This window comes from Ptychodera flava, chromosome 15, assembly GCF_041260155.1.
Source record: "Ptychodera flava strain L36383 chromosome 15, AS_Pfla_20210202, whole genome shotgun sequence".
Classification (NCBI taxonomy): Eukaryota; Metazoa; Hemichordata; class Enteropneusta; family Ptychoderidae; genus Ptychodera; species Ptychodera flava.
In genome coordinates this window covers 25,535,065-25,547,759 of record NC_091942.1, presented here as the reverse complement: position 1 = coordinate 25,547,759, position 12,695 = coordinate 25,535,065, and the positions used below count along the sequence as shown (strand labels likewise).

Below are 12,695 nucleotides of genomic sequence, written 5' to 3'. Positions count from 1 at the left end.
GGAATATTTTAACCTTCCAATATTGTCAATTTTGAGTATATGTGTTGTACTTTTGAAACAAATTTTTGGTAGGTCACTGTACTCAGGTTTTTACAATATGGCAGTTAGCCAGAATTCACGATTTGCATACTCTCTCATGATCGTCATTTGTGTGCTCTTCGGCAGGAGCAACTGACCTTGCCAGATTTAGATTAAATCAAGTAGGCTTAGACTAATACTGTAATCCAAAAGTTCACTGATGCATTTAAAAATGAATTTTAAAACTTGCCTAGAATATGACTTTACAAAGTACTAATAACAGGTAATGTTGAACATCTGCGAGCGGAATGGCGCAATACGTGTTTATTTTGTCTGCACGCACATCCTTTACAAATATGCGTGCTTGTGATAGTTGAGGGGACTTGAAAAATTTTGATCATATAGAGGGGGGATTTGAAATTTTTTTAGAGTTTTGAGGGGGAATCTGAAAAAAATAAGATTTCAATCTTAATTCGTCCAGCCCCCCCCCCCCCCCCCCCCCACCAATCGTTATTTGTGAACGCAGCCTCAGTAAAGTTACATACTGCATAAAAAGTAAATTGAAAGTAAACTGAGCATAAAATACATAAGCTTAGTAATGACAGAGTACTGAAATATTGTCTAGAAGGCTGTGCCCAGTGTATAAATTTTACTCAGATTTTCTGGTTGATATCCCTCTCATACACAATCTCAGTACGTGTGGTTGTTGTTGTTGTTATCGCATGAGTTTAATATACACACACAGACCCTGGCATTAAATGAAAACGCAGAATGATCGACCTGATTAAGGTTCGGGCAACGTCTACATTGAACCCCACCTCCCCGAGTAACTCTTTCGGTTGTCAAGGAGATGAGGTGCGTGACCTCTCGATGTTTGAATCAACACAGTCTCCTGACCATTGTGGTCGTTATGCTGTTGACGAAGAGTTATTCATCGACACCACCTCCCTATTGTGTGCTCTGTTCTCGTGTACTGTTAGCTGTCCGAATGCCACTGAGACGTAGAAGGGATGTCCCGAACAACAATAACACACATGAACAGGGGCCCTTTAGAAAAACGCGTATACTTTCTGTATTTACACACGCGTATACGAAGCCCTACCATGAACGACAGTACAGAGAGTCCGATATCGGCATTATCTTGAGACAGGCGACATTCTAACGACAATTACACCGTACACCGCAATATAACTGGTACGTTGTTTGTCGAGTCTCTACTTTTGCGATAAAATCGTTTTCGTTTCTACGTGTCGAACTGCTTCAGAAGAAGACGAGAGGCACTCACTGACCGGAAGATTTCGAGTTACGCCTGGCTTTCATAACAACGTAAGTGGTCGAAGGCATTGCACTTTCTAGGTTTTGCTTGTTTGTATACATGCATGGTACAGAGTCACCCGTAAACAAATGCATTGGACTACACTCTGATTTAGAAGATTCCTGCATAAATATTCGTACCTGTTCAAAGACTAGACTTGAGTCTCTGACAAAGAAGGTAGAGTAGGCCTAATGAAAATTCTTAGACTGTACGAACTTTGTTCCCGGATGTGAGCAATAACCGACGAATTTCCATATGTCTTTCAGTCAGTCATGCTCTATAGTTGTGACCTTTGTCGGGAATTACTGCCGTCGCGTGTCCGATATGGGTTTAAAAAATCGTACGCGATTTTCTCCTTTTCAATTAGCGCCACCACTTCGTCATTTTCATCATAATACCTGATAGTATAAGAATAAATGTTAACTCAGTGAAGTGGGTATTTTTGCACAAAGAACTGCCTGAACGTACGTTTGTGCTTTTTTCCATATGAGCAAAAACATCATTTTGGTTGTGCTTTCGTACAAAGCTCGCCGAGTTTCATCATTTAGAGAATGCTGATATGTCGTAGCAACTTCCCGACATTTTGCCAAGTACATGGCGCTGTGTTTCAAAATTTATCGACGATTGCTTTGTTTGTGCTGTGTCCTTTACCCCCAGGCAAAAGTCATGTCTTGGCGAATATCGTTATTGCTGTGTGTTTTCATAAGCATCGCTATCCAGACGAAAGCTCTCGGTAAGTTTCGTAACATCGATCATGCAGTGACTCTGTGAATTTTTGGTATTTACATATATTTGAAGCATGCAAACATCGTTTACAGGGAGTGAAAATAATATTACGTCGAAAACGTGTGCCGACATACAAAATCTTTTACCTTTCTGTAAGTCTCACTCGCTGATGGTCATACACTGGCACTCTTTGGCGTACTTGATTAAACCAAAACTTCAAGTTGGCAACTTTCTCAACCGCAACAGTTGCATAAGATGAAGGTTGGACAAGAAATATGATGAGAAAATTTGCAAGAGTGTTTGTGACTCGCCTTTTTTCAGACACATCGCATAGAAATATATCCTTATCTTATTTTCGTTTTTGTTTTAAATTACTGCTATTCAGTGACATTTAATCATAATGAACTAGAAGTGAGTAATATGATGATGACAGAAAAGTATACTTTGGCAACAGTCAGAAAAATGTGGAGTAAGGAATTTATCTCGAGGGTTTTAATGAAAGGGAAACTTCAGCAGTTTTGGCATGTAATCAAGCAAAATGAAACCATGTTAACTATATTGTACAATTTTGCTTGCGTCTAATTCTTCAACTAAGTTGTGAGAATTTGAAAATTTAAAGAAAATGAAAAAGTATTTTGTCAGCTTCGAGTTGGTTATTTGAAAATGTCTGGATATCAAATGGTATTTCCTTGCACCTTTAGGCTACTGAACTGTCGCTTTGGCTTTTTTGTCACTGTCGTATCACATACCAGAATATCGAGCTAATACATGTACGGGCAGCCCAATCTACACTGAAAACTCGGTAAACTCTTTTCGGCAACATTTTGCTCTAATTTTGTAGTTTCCATCTAAATGGTATGGCAGGCAGAAAGATGCAACATTGACATGTCTGCGGCTTAGTTCACAAGATGATGACTATGATAATGATGATCTCTCTCTCTCTCTCTCTCTCTCTCTCTCTCTCTCTCTCTCTCTCTCTCTCAGACTGTGGAGGTACTCAATGTGTAAATGCCGAAAGTTGTGACGGTTCCAACTGTACATGCATTGTAGGGTGGATGAATACATTATGCGGTAAGCACTTCTGGAAAACTCTTAACTTTTAGTTTTAGATGGAATCTGATCATGTTTAATACACAGAGAGAAAATTAACATTAGTTTCGATCAAGGTTATACGTGACTCGATGCATAGAATGTGTGAAGCCTGTGCTTAAACTTTCCTGAAGTAAACCACTCTCTTTCAAAATCAAGAGTGAAAATCAGGGGTCAAAGTGAAAAATTTCGCATTGGAGACACAAATCATTAACAACTTACAGCTATTCTAAAACTATAATGATCGTCTCCCCCGTATTTACTATATGGAGAGAGGGGTCTAAGTTTTCGATTTCATATAAAACCAAGACGGTGAAACGTCATTAGACAAGCCTATTCAATAGGTCAGAGACTGAAAGTTTTGAAAGAACTGAGTATCGGGGGGGGGGGGGGGAGGGTTGTGCGTTCTGAAAGAGGATGGACTTAGCGTAAATGGATGTACAGATGGGATCATTTTCCGCCTATATACAGACCATAATTCCAGACTTTCTAGGCTTTCCGTTGTTTCCCCAAGTCGTATATCGTACTCGTACTTGGAATTCTTGATGTCCCATTATAACTCACCTATTTCTTTAAATCCACCAGACACATGCGGTGTTGCTACTTGCCTTCACGGAGAGTGCATAGCGAATGAATGTGTCTGCGATGTTGGTTGGAACGGCACCAACTGTGGTACGTATACTATAATTGGATTTTCATATTTTTTAAATTTCTCAAAAGTGTTACATGCCGGATCGTTGAATGTTGCAATATTGCAAATTACTCATAAAAAACAAGTGTGTAATGTAAAAAGAAAAGCAGATGAGATTACATTTGTAGATTAAATCGCCATTACTTCACATCCAATTATCCCAAATTAGTTCCAATTGTGTTGACATTTTGTTTTACTTCCAACATATTCATGTCGAGACGCCCAGTATTCATCATAATTCATCGAAGTAACGTTGCATACTGATTATATGTGTTGTGTTGGCAAGACTGATACATGTTATATGACAGCAATTCTCTCCGGGGAAGAACAAGAACATATACCTGCCCCGCAACTCTGTGATCTACCGGCTTCTCCGTGTAAATATTACTATTTTTGCAGAACATAAATTCTGTGTTTAATATGGAGAATAGCGACACCAGAGTCTGACTATCTAAAAATAAAGTACAAGCTTTCTTGACGGTTCTTAAGTTTTCATACATCATCGGGAATGTGAAATAGAAATTAATTTTCGTACTGTTACTTTGTATGGGTTTATTTATTTTTATCGACCAGACGTTTGTACGGACACTGGATGTGGCCGCGGAGTGTGTAACAATGATACGGGACAGTGTGAATGCAATACTGGATGGAGTGGTGCTTTATGCAGTAAGCTGGCACTCTTTTTTATATCACATGTACCTCTTTTTTGGGGGGTCTATGCTTGTATGTGACATCATAGATGACGTATAAATCAGTTATGTTAGCTCATTAGCTCACTAGAATGTACGTAATTGGTCCTGCTTTGGCTAAGTGACTAATTTTTTTTTTTTGCCTACTCCCAAAATTAGGAAGATTGACATTTCAGTCGTACGAGTTTCAACTGTGCATGATGGGATGAATTCACCTTGTGGGCAAAAACTGCTCGTACTTCAAACGCATGCAGTCCTATTCTCATACAACTGTAGCATACCCCATGTGTTGCAGAGAAGTTTGATGTCATTCTCGGCACTTTGTACGTATTCACTCGCTGCAGGAAGATAAGAAACACTCCATATAACTTTGTTATCATTGACAACCGTGTTTTGTAATCATTTGTTTGATCTTTTTGTTGATTTTCAAATATGTGTATTGGTGATGTTTTGCGATGTCTCCTTAAACAACAGATGTGTGTGGCGCCGGTACATGCGTGCATGGTTCGTGTCCCGACGAAGGTGCGACGGAATGCATGTGCTATGGAGCGTGGTCGGGAGACTCCTGTGGTAAGAATGACTTTAATCACTTTTGTAAAAGTTGCCCTTTGAGGTCTCGCACCAAGTTGTATCGGAGCGTGTATGTCATCAAGGGTGGCGTACTTCAAAAGGGAAGACCATTCATTTTCACCTTTGTTTCTTACATATTGCAGGCAAATGGCTAAGTGCTTATACTTACTGGTAAATACCACAGTCGTTTGGAGAGCTGTTCAGCGCTGGGACTATTCGCCCCATAGACGAGAGTACAGAAGCGAGAAATACCCCAAGTCTGGAAACAGAATGGCTATAAAAACCACGCCATGTCACATTCCGTGTCCGATTTCACTGTGAAAATTAACAAGTTCATCTATCATGCAACCGTCGATCGTTCCCTATCATTCTAAAATTTATACCTGATACTTTATCTGATTCAAAAACGCTCGTTTCGTGTAATTTTCGGCCGAATTCGACGGACACCTCGCCAAAACCTGGGGGTGAGCAACATTCCGGTCACCTCTTGGGTCCCTCCACTTTACTGACGTTGGCGCCGCCTACCCATGAGGGATGACTGGAATGTTGCTCACGCTTATGTTTTGGCCAGGTTATCTCGAACTCAGCCGAAAATCACAGGAAATGAGCATTTATAAGCAGATGAAGTATCAGGTATGAATTTTCGTGTGATTTTCGGCCGAGTTCAGAAGACACGTCGCCAAAACATAAGGCATGAACAACCTTCCAGTCACCCCTCATGGGTACGCGGCGCTAACGTCAGTAAAGTGGAGGTGCCCAACGTCCACTGTGAGGTGACCGGAATGTTGCTCACGCTTATGTTTTAGCGACGTGTCCGTCAAATTCGGCCGAAAATCACACGAAACGAGCGTTTGTGAAGCAAATCAAGTACCAGGTATGAATTTTGAGAATGCTAGGGAACGGTCGACGGTTACATGATAGATGAACTTGCTACTTTTCACGGTAAAATAGAACGTCGAAGATGACATGGTGGCACAATCCCTATACGAAATAGCCATTTCATTTCCAGACTTGGGGTATTTCTCGGCTTCTGCACACTCGTCTATGGGGCGAATAGTCCCAGCGCTGAACAGCTCTCCAAACGACTGACTGGTAAATACTCTTGAGACTCTTTGTAATGTTTGTAATGCCTTCTTCAGGAACTGCCGCTACCCTACTTTAGCTCCTTGCCAGCACCCATCCTATTTTTGCTACCTTTATCTCCCCATGCAACGGATCAACCTATGCCCTTACTGACTGACCGATTCACTCATTCAGCGACTGACTGACTACCTTACTCACACACTCATTCACTACTTACTTACTTACTTACTTACTTACTTACTTACTTACTTACTTAACTTACCCAATTAACCTTTATCTCAAAACCATCGTTCATTTCATTGTACAGATCAGTGCGGTACCAGCAAATGCGTCTACGGCGACTGTTTCTTCGAGTCATCGTCCAGAGTGGTATGTGAATGTTTTGAGGGTTACATCGGAGATGACTGCGATGTTGGTAAGTGTAAACACAGGGTCTCGCGAGCAATATTCGTCTAGAAATTATGAATATGATCAATAAGAGTCTTGTATTAAACTTTTTTTCATTATACAAGCCTTACCTGTGTCTAGTGTGTGCCTATTACTTTACCCTAGTTATCTGTGTATAGTATTTCAAAGAAAACAGCCTATATCTGTTAATTGCCCTCCCTAATCCCCTTCATTAATTTGTTCTGCCGATCACCAATTAACGCGGGGATAATCGCCCTGACCAAATACCTCGTTAGCAGCTCATAAGGTAGTATGATATTAATATAATATTTATTAGATATTCATGCCTAATTAGCCTACCTAGGATGCAAGTCGTATGAACGATGATAGGTTTTGAACCACGGTCTTATTCTGAGCTTCTCTGATGTTTTAGCTGAGAGTTAAATTCTCATCTTCTTATTCACAGAGGGATCTGAAGATGGCTCCAATAAACTAGACGGACTGTCTATGTGGTGCGTGCTGCTCGTGATCTCTGTGCTTTTCCAGAATTGAGTACGCCCTCTAGTGTTTTCTTTTTTACTCGACAACTCCTGTCAACATGTTGCGACGATACGAACACAAGTGTCCTTAAAGTATTCACAGGTTCCTAAAAGGCTTGTAAATGGCTTAAATATGCCAAATAGTTAAAAAAAGCGACTAAATTTGAAAAACATACCAAAGTTCGGACAGATTGCCAGGCAGAGAGAATTTTGAATGTTCAAGTATGAAATTACCGTAATTCAGTACAGTTACAGAAGCAATAAAACAAATATATTAAAACGATAATGTCGGGAAAAGATTGTAAGATTCAGACTTATTCAAAGCAGAGGCTGCATCCCCGGGGCTGCATCCCACATGAATGGTGTGAAATAACAGTCTGTTCTTTAAAACATGGACTGGCAAACCTTTACTCCGCAGATATTTTATCCATTTACAATTGCCCATTACAGACCATTTACAGGTAGATAAAAACCATCAATTATAAGAGTAGATGAATGTATTCATTCACATTTCAGGATATATCTGTAATTGTTTAAAATATTTTCATTGTTTGCTCTAGAGAATTCGAATGTGTACATTTCCTTCTTCAGCTCTCTAAAGTACGTTGAAATACATACAACTGGGCTTGCAGGTCATGAAACTACAGTATGTGATGTAATTGTTGACAAATGAATTTTTGTCCACACTGAAAACCATTTGTCAACAATAACATTGGACATTTACCAGTAAACATAATGTATGTGTTCAACACTGGGCATTTCAACATTAGTTTGGGAGAGGAACAGGGAACAAAATTTTAGAATATTTTTCAAATCGAAATGTAGCAAAAATATTACTTAGTGCCTTGGATTTGTCCAGAGATAAATGTATAGGCAAGGTTACACACACAGCCAAGGGGCAAATATTCATTTTTGTAAATTTCCATGCTAAGAGTAAGAAGTTTCTATCAATTCTATAAACTTGTAAAATACAATCTTTTTGCTACGTCAATATAATTAGCAAAAGTAATAATAAAAGACCTGGTTACTAGACTGAAACCCTGTCTTGTGTCTTCAATTCATTTTACCCCGGAACACAATAGTTGAGGGTGACCGTTGTAATATAATTGACAGACTTGGAAGTTGGAGGAAAAAATTATGTTGTAGACTTACATGGAGACAGAAAAATATAAATTCTGAAAGCAACAGAAACTGAGGTCGACTCAGCTAAGTCACTGTTTAGTAAAAGTATAATTTTTATTCATGAACAATGGTGATAAATCTACAAATTTGCAAACATACAATTCATAGTTTACAAAATATGCCATGAGATACATATATACACTAAAATATTCGTCTTGAGTCCAAATATACATAATTTACACTTATGTTGGATTCTACACTATTTAAACCAAATATTTGTTCCACCATCTTATTTAAAAAAGTACTTCATGTACTTTTTAAGTTGTGATCGGCAAATATTGTGTAAATAAAAGCACTGGAATGTTATTTACATGATTGTTAAAGTTTGTGACAATAATGCAACGTCTTCTCTTGTAATGTTTGTAGGGTGAGGGGAAGGTGGGGAATTCTAGGAAGTGTAGATGTTACAAGACATTGTTGTGCTGCAGTTTTGTGGTAATTCACTTTGCTCTTTACAGGTTGTGAGAGTATTAGCTATTGGACGGTACACATCTTGTTACTAGTGGTAGTTGGGTCTATTTTGAAAGATGTATGGTTTTCTTTCTCCACAGTTTTCAGACAAGCTGGGGTGATGGATACTGCAGTAGGCTAAATTGTTTGCTCCGCTGATACACTGAACTGCATCTTGATGAGAGATTTTCTATTAACATTGCAAGGTCTGACACCAGTTTAAGTTCGTAAAATTCTGACTGGTTCCTGGAAAAACATGCATCTTTTGCCCACCGACTGTTTTACGCTTGGCTCTGAGCACAGACATAAACTACACTATAACCCTGTATCAACTTTGGCACATATTCTACCACATGCAGTAAAAAAAAAATCTTAACAATTTCTGTCAAGTTTCTGTCAAACTAAAATGATAGACAGCAGTTCTACGGTACATAAACCTATAGTTTCACCTGAGGGTATTTCCAATGAAACTGTTTTTCCAATTGCAATGACTTGATCAACTAAAAGTAAAACTTAAATATACAGTGAAGACAAAAAATAGAATATAAAGGTACAGCAGTTACTTCAACAAGTCACTGCAAAAGTAGAAAATCTTCTTTGAAAGTAACGAAAGTTTCATCAATTGTTTACCATCATACACATAACAATTTTATTTTTAAAGTGGAAAAATTGAATGTCTTTCTGTAACATTTCTCATACATTTAAACTTTATGTCAATGTAAAATATTTGACCCTGTAATTATCATACAGAAGGAGAATTTTCTAGGCAGCATCCTCAGACACTGACATTTCAGGACAATTTGCAATTTAGACCTGGGGTGTTTGAGGTGCCCTTTTGTTCTATTTGATTCTGTTCCATAGGAAACAAGTACTAACACTGCACAAAGTTGTGTGCTCATGGGTGTTCAAAAGAACGTAGACTCTCTTGCTGAGATAAAATGGGTACTTAGCGACAAATCTCCTATCTTCAGAACTTATAATTCCCCAGCAAGTTTCAAACTTCTCTGACACGCTGTCATTTTTTATTGTTCCTGTGCAATCTTCTCATACTTGCGCAACTTCAAATATTGACAGGTGCCATATAGATGGGATTTTAAAAATTGTTACAGAAAGACAATGTCACTTTAAGATCAGAGTAATTGTGAATATTGTAAATATATCATTGGTGAAAGTATGTTGAAATTGTTGCTCTCAGTGTCTTTATTCATCTCTGTTCATTCACTGAACAAATACCAGTATCAAGCATTTTAGTGAAGGACAGAACAGATGTAAAGCATCATTTATGGACGGTGAATTTGTGAAGGATGGGAGGACAGCGTCATCGATGGACTGTGGATTTTTGTAAAGGATGGATGGGTGTAAAGCATCATTTATGGACGGTGAATTTTGTGAAGGACGGGTGGATAGCGTCATTGATGGACAGTGGATTTTTGTGAAGGATGGGTGTAAAACATCATTGATGGACGATATATTTGGTGAAGGACAGGTGTAAAGCATCATTAATGGACGGTACATTTTGTAAAGGGCGGGTGGATAGCATCATTGATGGACAGTGGATTTTTGTGAAGGACGGGTATGGGGTGTTGTTAAATATTAGTTACAATGATCTGTGAATGAAAAATGTAAATTATCCTACAGCTGCACTGTATAACTTCAACCAATGACAGAGCCAGGACAGTGACATTTTACATATTATCATTTTTCTGAGATAATATAACATATTCCCTCAAAATTCTTGTGAAATACTAAGTATTCAAGTTTGGTGCCAAACACACCAAATTTTGCAAAAAAACAAGAATAATTTCAATAATTGAGTTTAAAGATAAAAGTTCTCTCTGTCATCTTAGAAAAGAACTTAGTAAATAATAGTAAATAGTACTGTACATATTACAAGGAATTGGTATACATAGCATGTGCAAAATATATGTACTGGTACATGTATCAAGACTTGTAATACCATCTCAACATGTCCTATTTCCCTACCCCTTCCAGCCGATCCCATTCCCAAAGAAAACTAACTCCAATGACAACTTGAATATTCATTTTTCAGAAAAATTTAAAAGAACATTTCATGTATCTATCTATATTCAAGGTTCAGTTTTGATTTTCCCTGTTTTTTAAGTTTCATTTCTGCCATCCCCTTGGACAGTATATTCACTATTTATGTGTATTCATCATCTACATGTATGTATGTAATTCAGCTTTTTATGTGCTAATGTCATTTCCTAAAGGATGTCAACCTAACTTGCAACTACTAGATGTACTTTCAGTTTGGCAATTCAACAATATGACCTACAGTACCTTACAACTTTCTGATTCACTGCATATGGACCCATCCACTTCATTGCCCTGTGTATGGGTCCACCTTCCTATTGAACATACACACTGATGTACCTCAGTCTGGTGGTCCAAGTTGCTTTCTGACCTTCAAATCAGTCTTGGGCTGGGAGGACAGTTCAACCCGATGATAGCATTGGCAGAGGTCACCCGATCATGTGATCATTGCACTGAACCAACGAGCAGAAATGATTTGATTTGCCTCTGAAGAGCGCCCTCATACAGAGTATCTGGTTGACTTGGGTTAGGTGACCCATATAACCTGAACTTTGCCTAATTCAATTTCAACATATCAGCCTAGACTGAGGTGACACTGGGCACAGAGTGTAACTGAGGGATCAGGCACAGTATAAGAACTACAGCTTTCGAAAACTAAGAACCCTGAGAGGGTGAAAAAACCCCGCTGATCAGTGTTCAACTGGTGAACATCGTAACTAGAAGAGCCGAAGATTCTGCAATCACTATGGTCTCATAATTTCATCGTGGAAGCACTGCTACGTGTACTCTAAGATTGTGAATAAAATTTCATCCAGTGATTTCAGCTCACAAAGGATCCAGCTTGCTCCGTCGTGGCTTTCTGCTCAAATAGCTGTCATCCTGCAGAGACAATAATGAAAAACGTTCTTCATTTAATAAATGCACAAATCTGACCCTTGATGGGAAAATATCTGAAAAATGTCTGAATTGCACACAGTTGCTGAAACAGATCATCAAATGTTTATTTACAGTACTTACAAAACCACGATAAGAATCTCTGAGGTAGACGGGTGAAGAGCCGGAAAATCCATTTGTATTTTCGTTCATTCTGATCAACATTGATTCCTTTTCCTTGCCCCATCTCCTGGCATTGGATTCAAGCTGTAAGAATTAATTCAGATCAAAGGTACATGTATCACTGTTTTTCCACGGTAACATTAATCTCCTATTGATCCTTCCAGTACTAAACTGACAATTTGCATTTTCTATCATACATTACTTCCGAAAGGATTGATTTCAAATGTTCTATTATTGACACAAAAATCTCTGTTGATAGAAATGTGCTACTTTTCTGAATTAATGCATAAAACAAAGACAAAATGGTACTGTCCCACAGTGAAAACAGTAAAACCCCATATCAAGGGCTCTGACCAAAAATGCACCATAAACACAAGCAGGAAATAGACATTGCCTCAATTTCTTTCACCAATTGCAAATATTGCATTTTCAATACTATATTTGCTGAAAATTGAACTCTTTCATCATTGCTTGTGAGTGTGTTGTGTTACAGTCAATTGGCTGATATAACTTGTAAAAACACATTTCTTTGAGAATTACTTACAGTATCAACATATTCCTAGAAACAAAAACTCCCATTTATATTTTGATACCCCTACTTATTCAGAGGAAAAAGCAAGGAAGTATCTCTTACCTGTTTTTCTAAAGACATAATTCTACCCTCTGCTCTGTCCAATTTGGCATAGAGTTCCATCCTTTCTGCTTCATCAAGAGCTGATGCCTGAAATTGAAAAAAAGATCACAAAATGTGACATGGAGCCAAAGGTAGACCTATATGGAGTCTTCAAAGTACACTTCATATACATACAGTAGATACCGGTAAATATTGACATTCAGGTACATAC

General features: G+C 38.3%; 2 protein-coding genes across 4 annotated transcripts in view; one reads left to right on the top strand and one right to left on the bottom strand.

Annotated features, from left to right (window-relative positions):
- Nucleotides 1-916: 916 nt before the first annotated feature.
- Nucleotides 917-8,137, top strand: LOC139151668 (protein jagged-1b-like). Its single transcript, XM_070724612.1, has 8 exons — nt 917-1,344; nt 1,991-2,066; nt 3,044-3,130; nt 3,734-3,820; nt 4,413-4,505; nt 5,003-5,098; nt 6,489-6,596; nt 7,035-8,137. Exons 2-8 carry the CDS (start codon nt 2,000-2,002, stop codon nt 7,118-7,120), a joined length of 624 nt encoding a protein of 207 aa, XP_070580713.1. The 5' UTR covers nt 917-1,344; nt 1,991-1,999; the 3' UTR covers nt 7,121-8,137.
- A 181-nt stretch (nt 8,138-8,318) lies between these two features.
- Nucleotides 8,319-12,695, bottom strand: part of LOC139151665 (coiled-coil domain-containing protein 33-like) — a 50,096-nt gene continuing 45,719 nt past the window's right edge. For all 3 annotated transcript variants that reach the window (XM_070724607.1, XM_070724608.1, XM_070724609.1), the window contains 3 exons: nt 12,485-12,571; nt 11,812-11,934; nt 8,319-11,673 (listed from right to left, as the gene is read on the bottom strand). In XM_070724607.1, the coding sequence (XP_070580708.1) occupies nt 11,620-11,673; nt 11,812-11,934; nt 12,485-12,571 (264 nt within the window). In that variant the 3' untranslated portion in view covers nt 8,319-11,619. The remainder of the gene's footprint in view (nt 11,674-11,811; nt 11,935-12,484; nt 12,572-12,695) is intronic.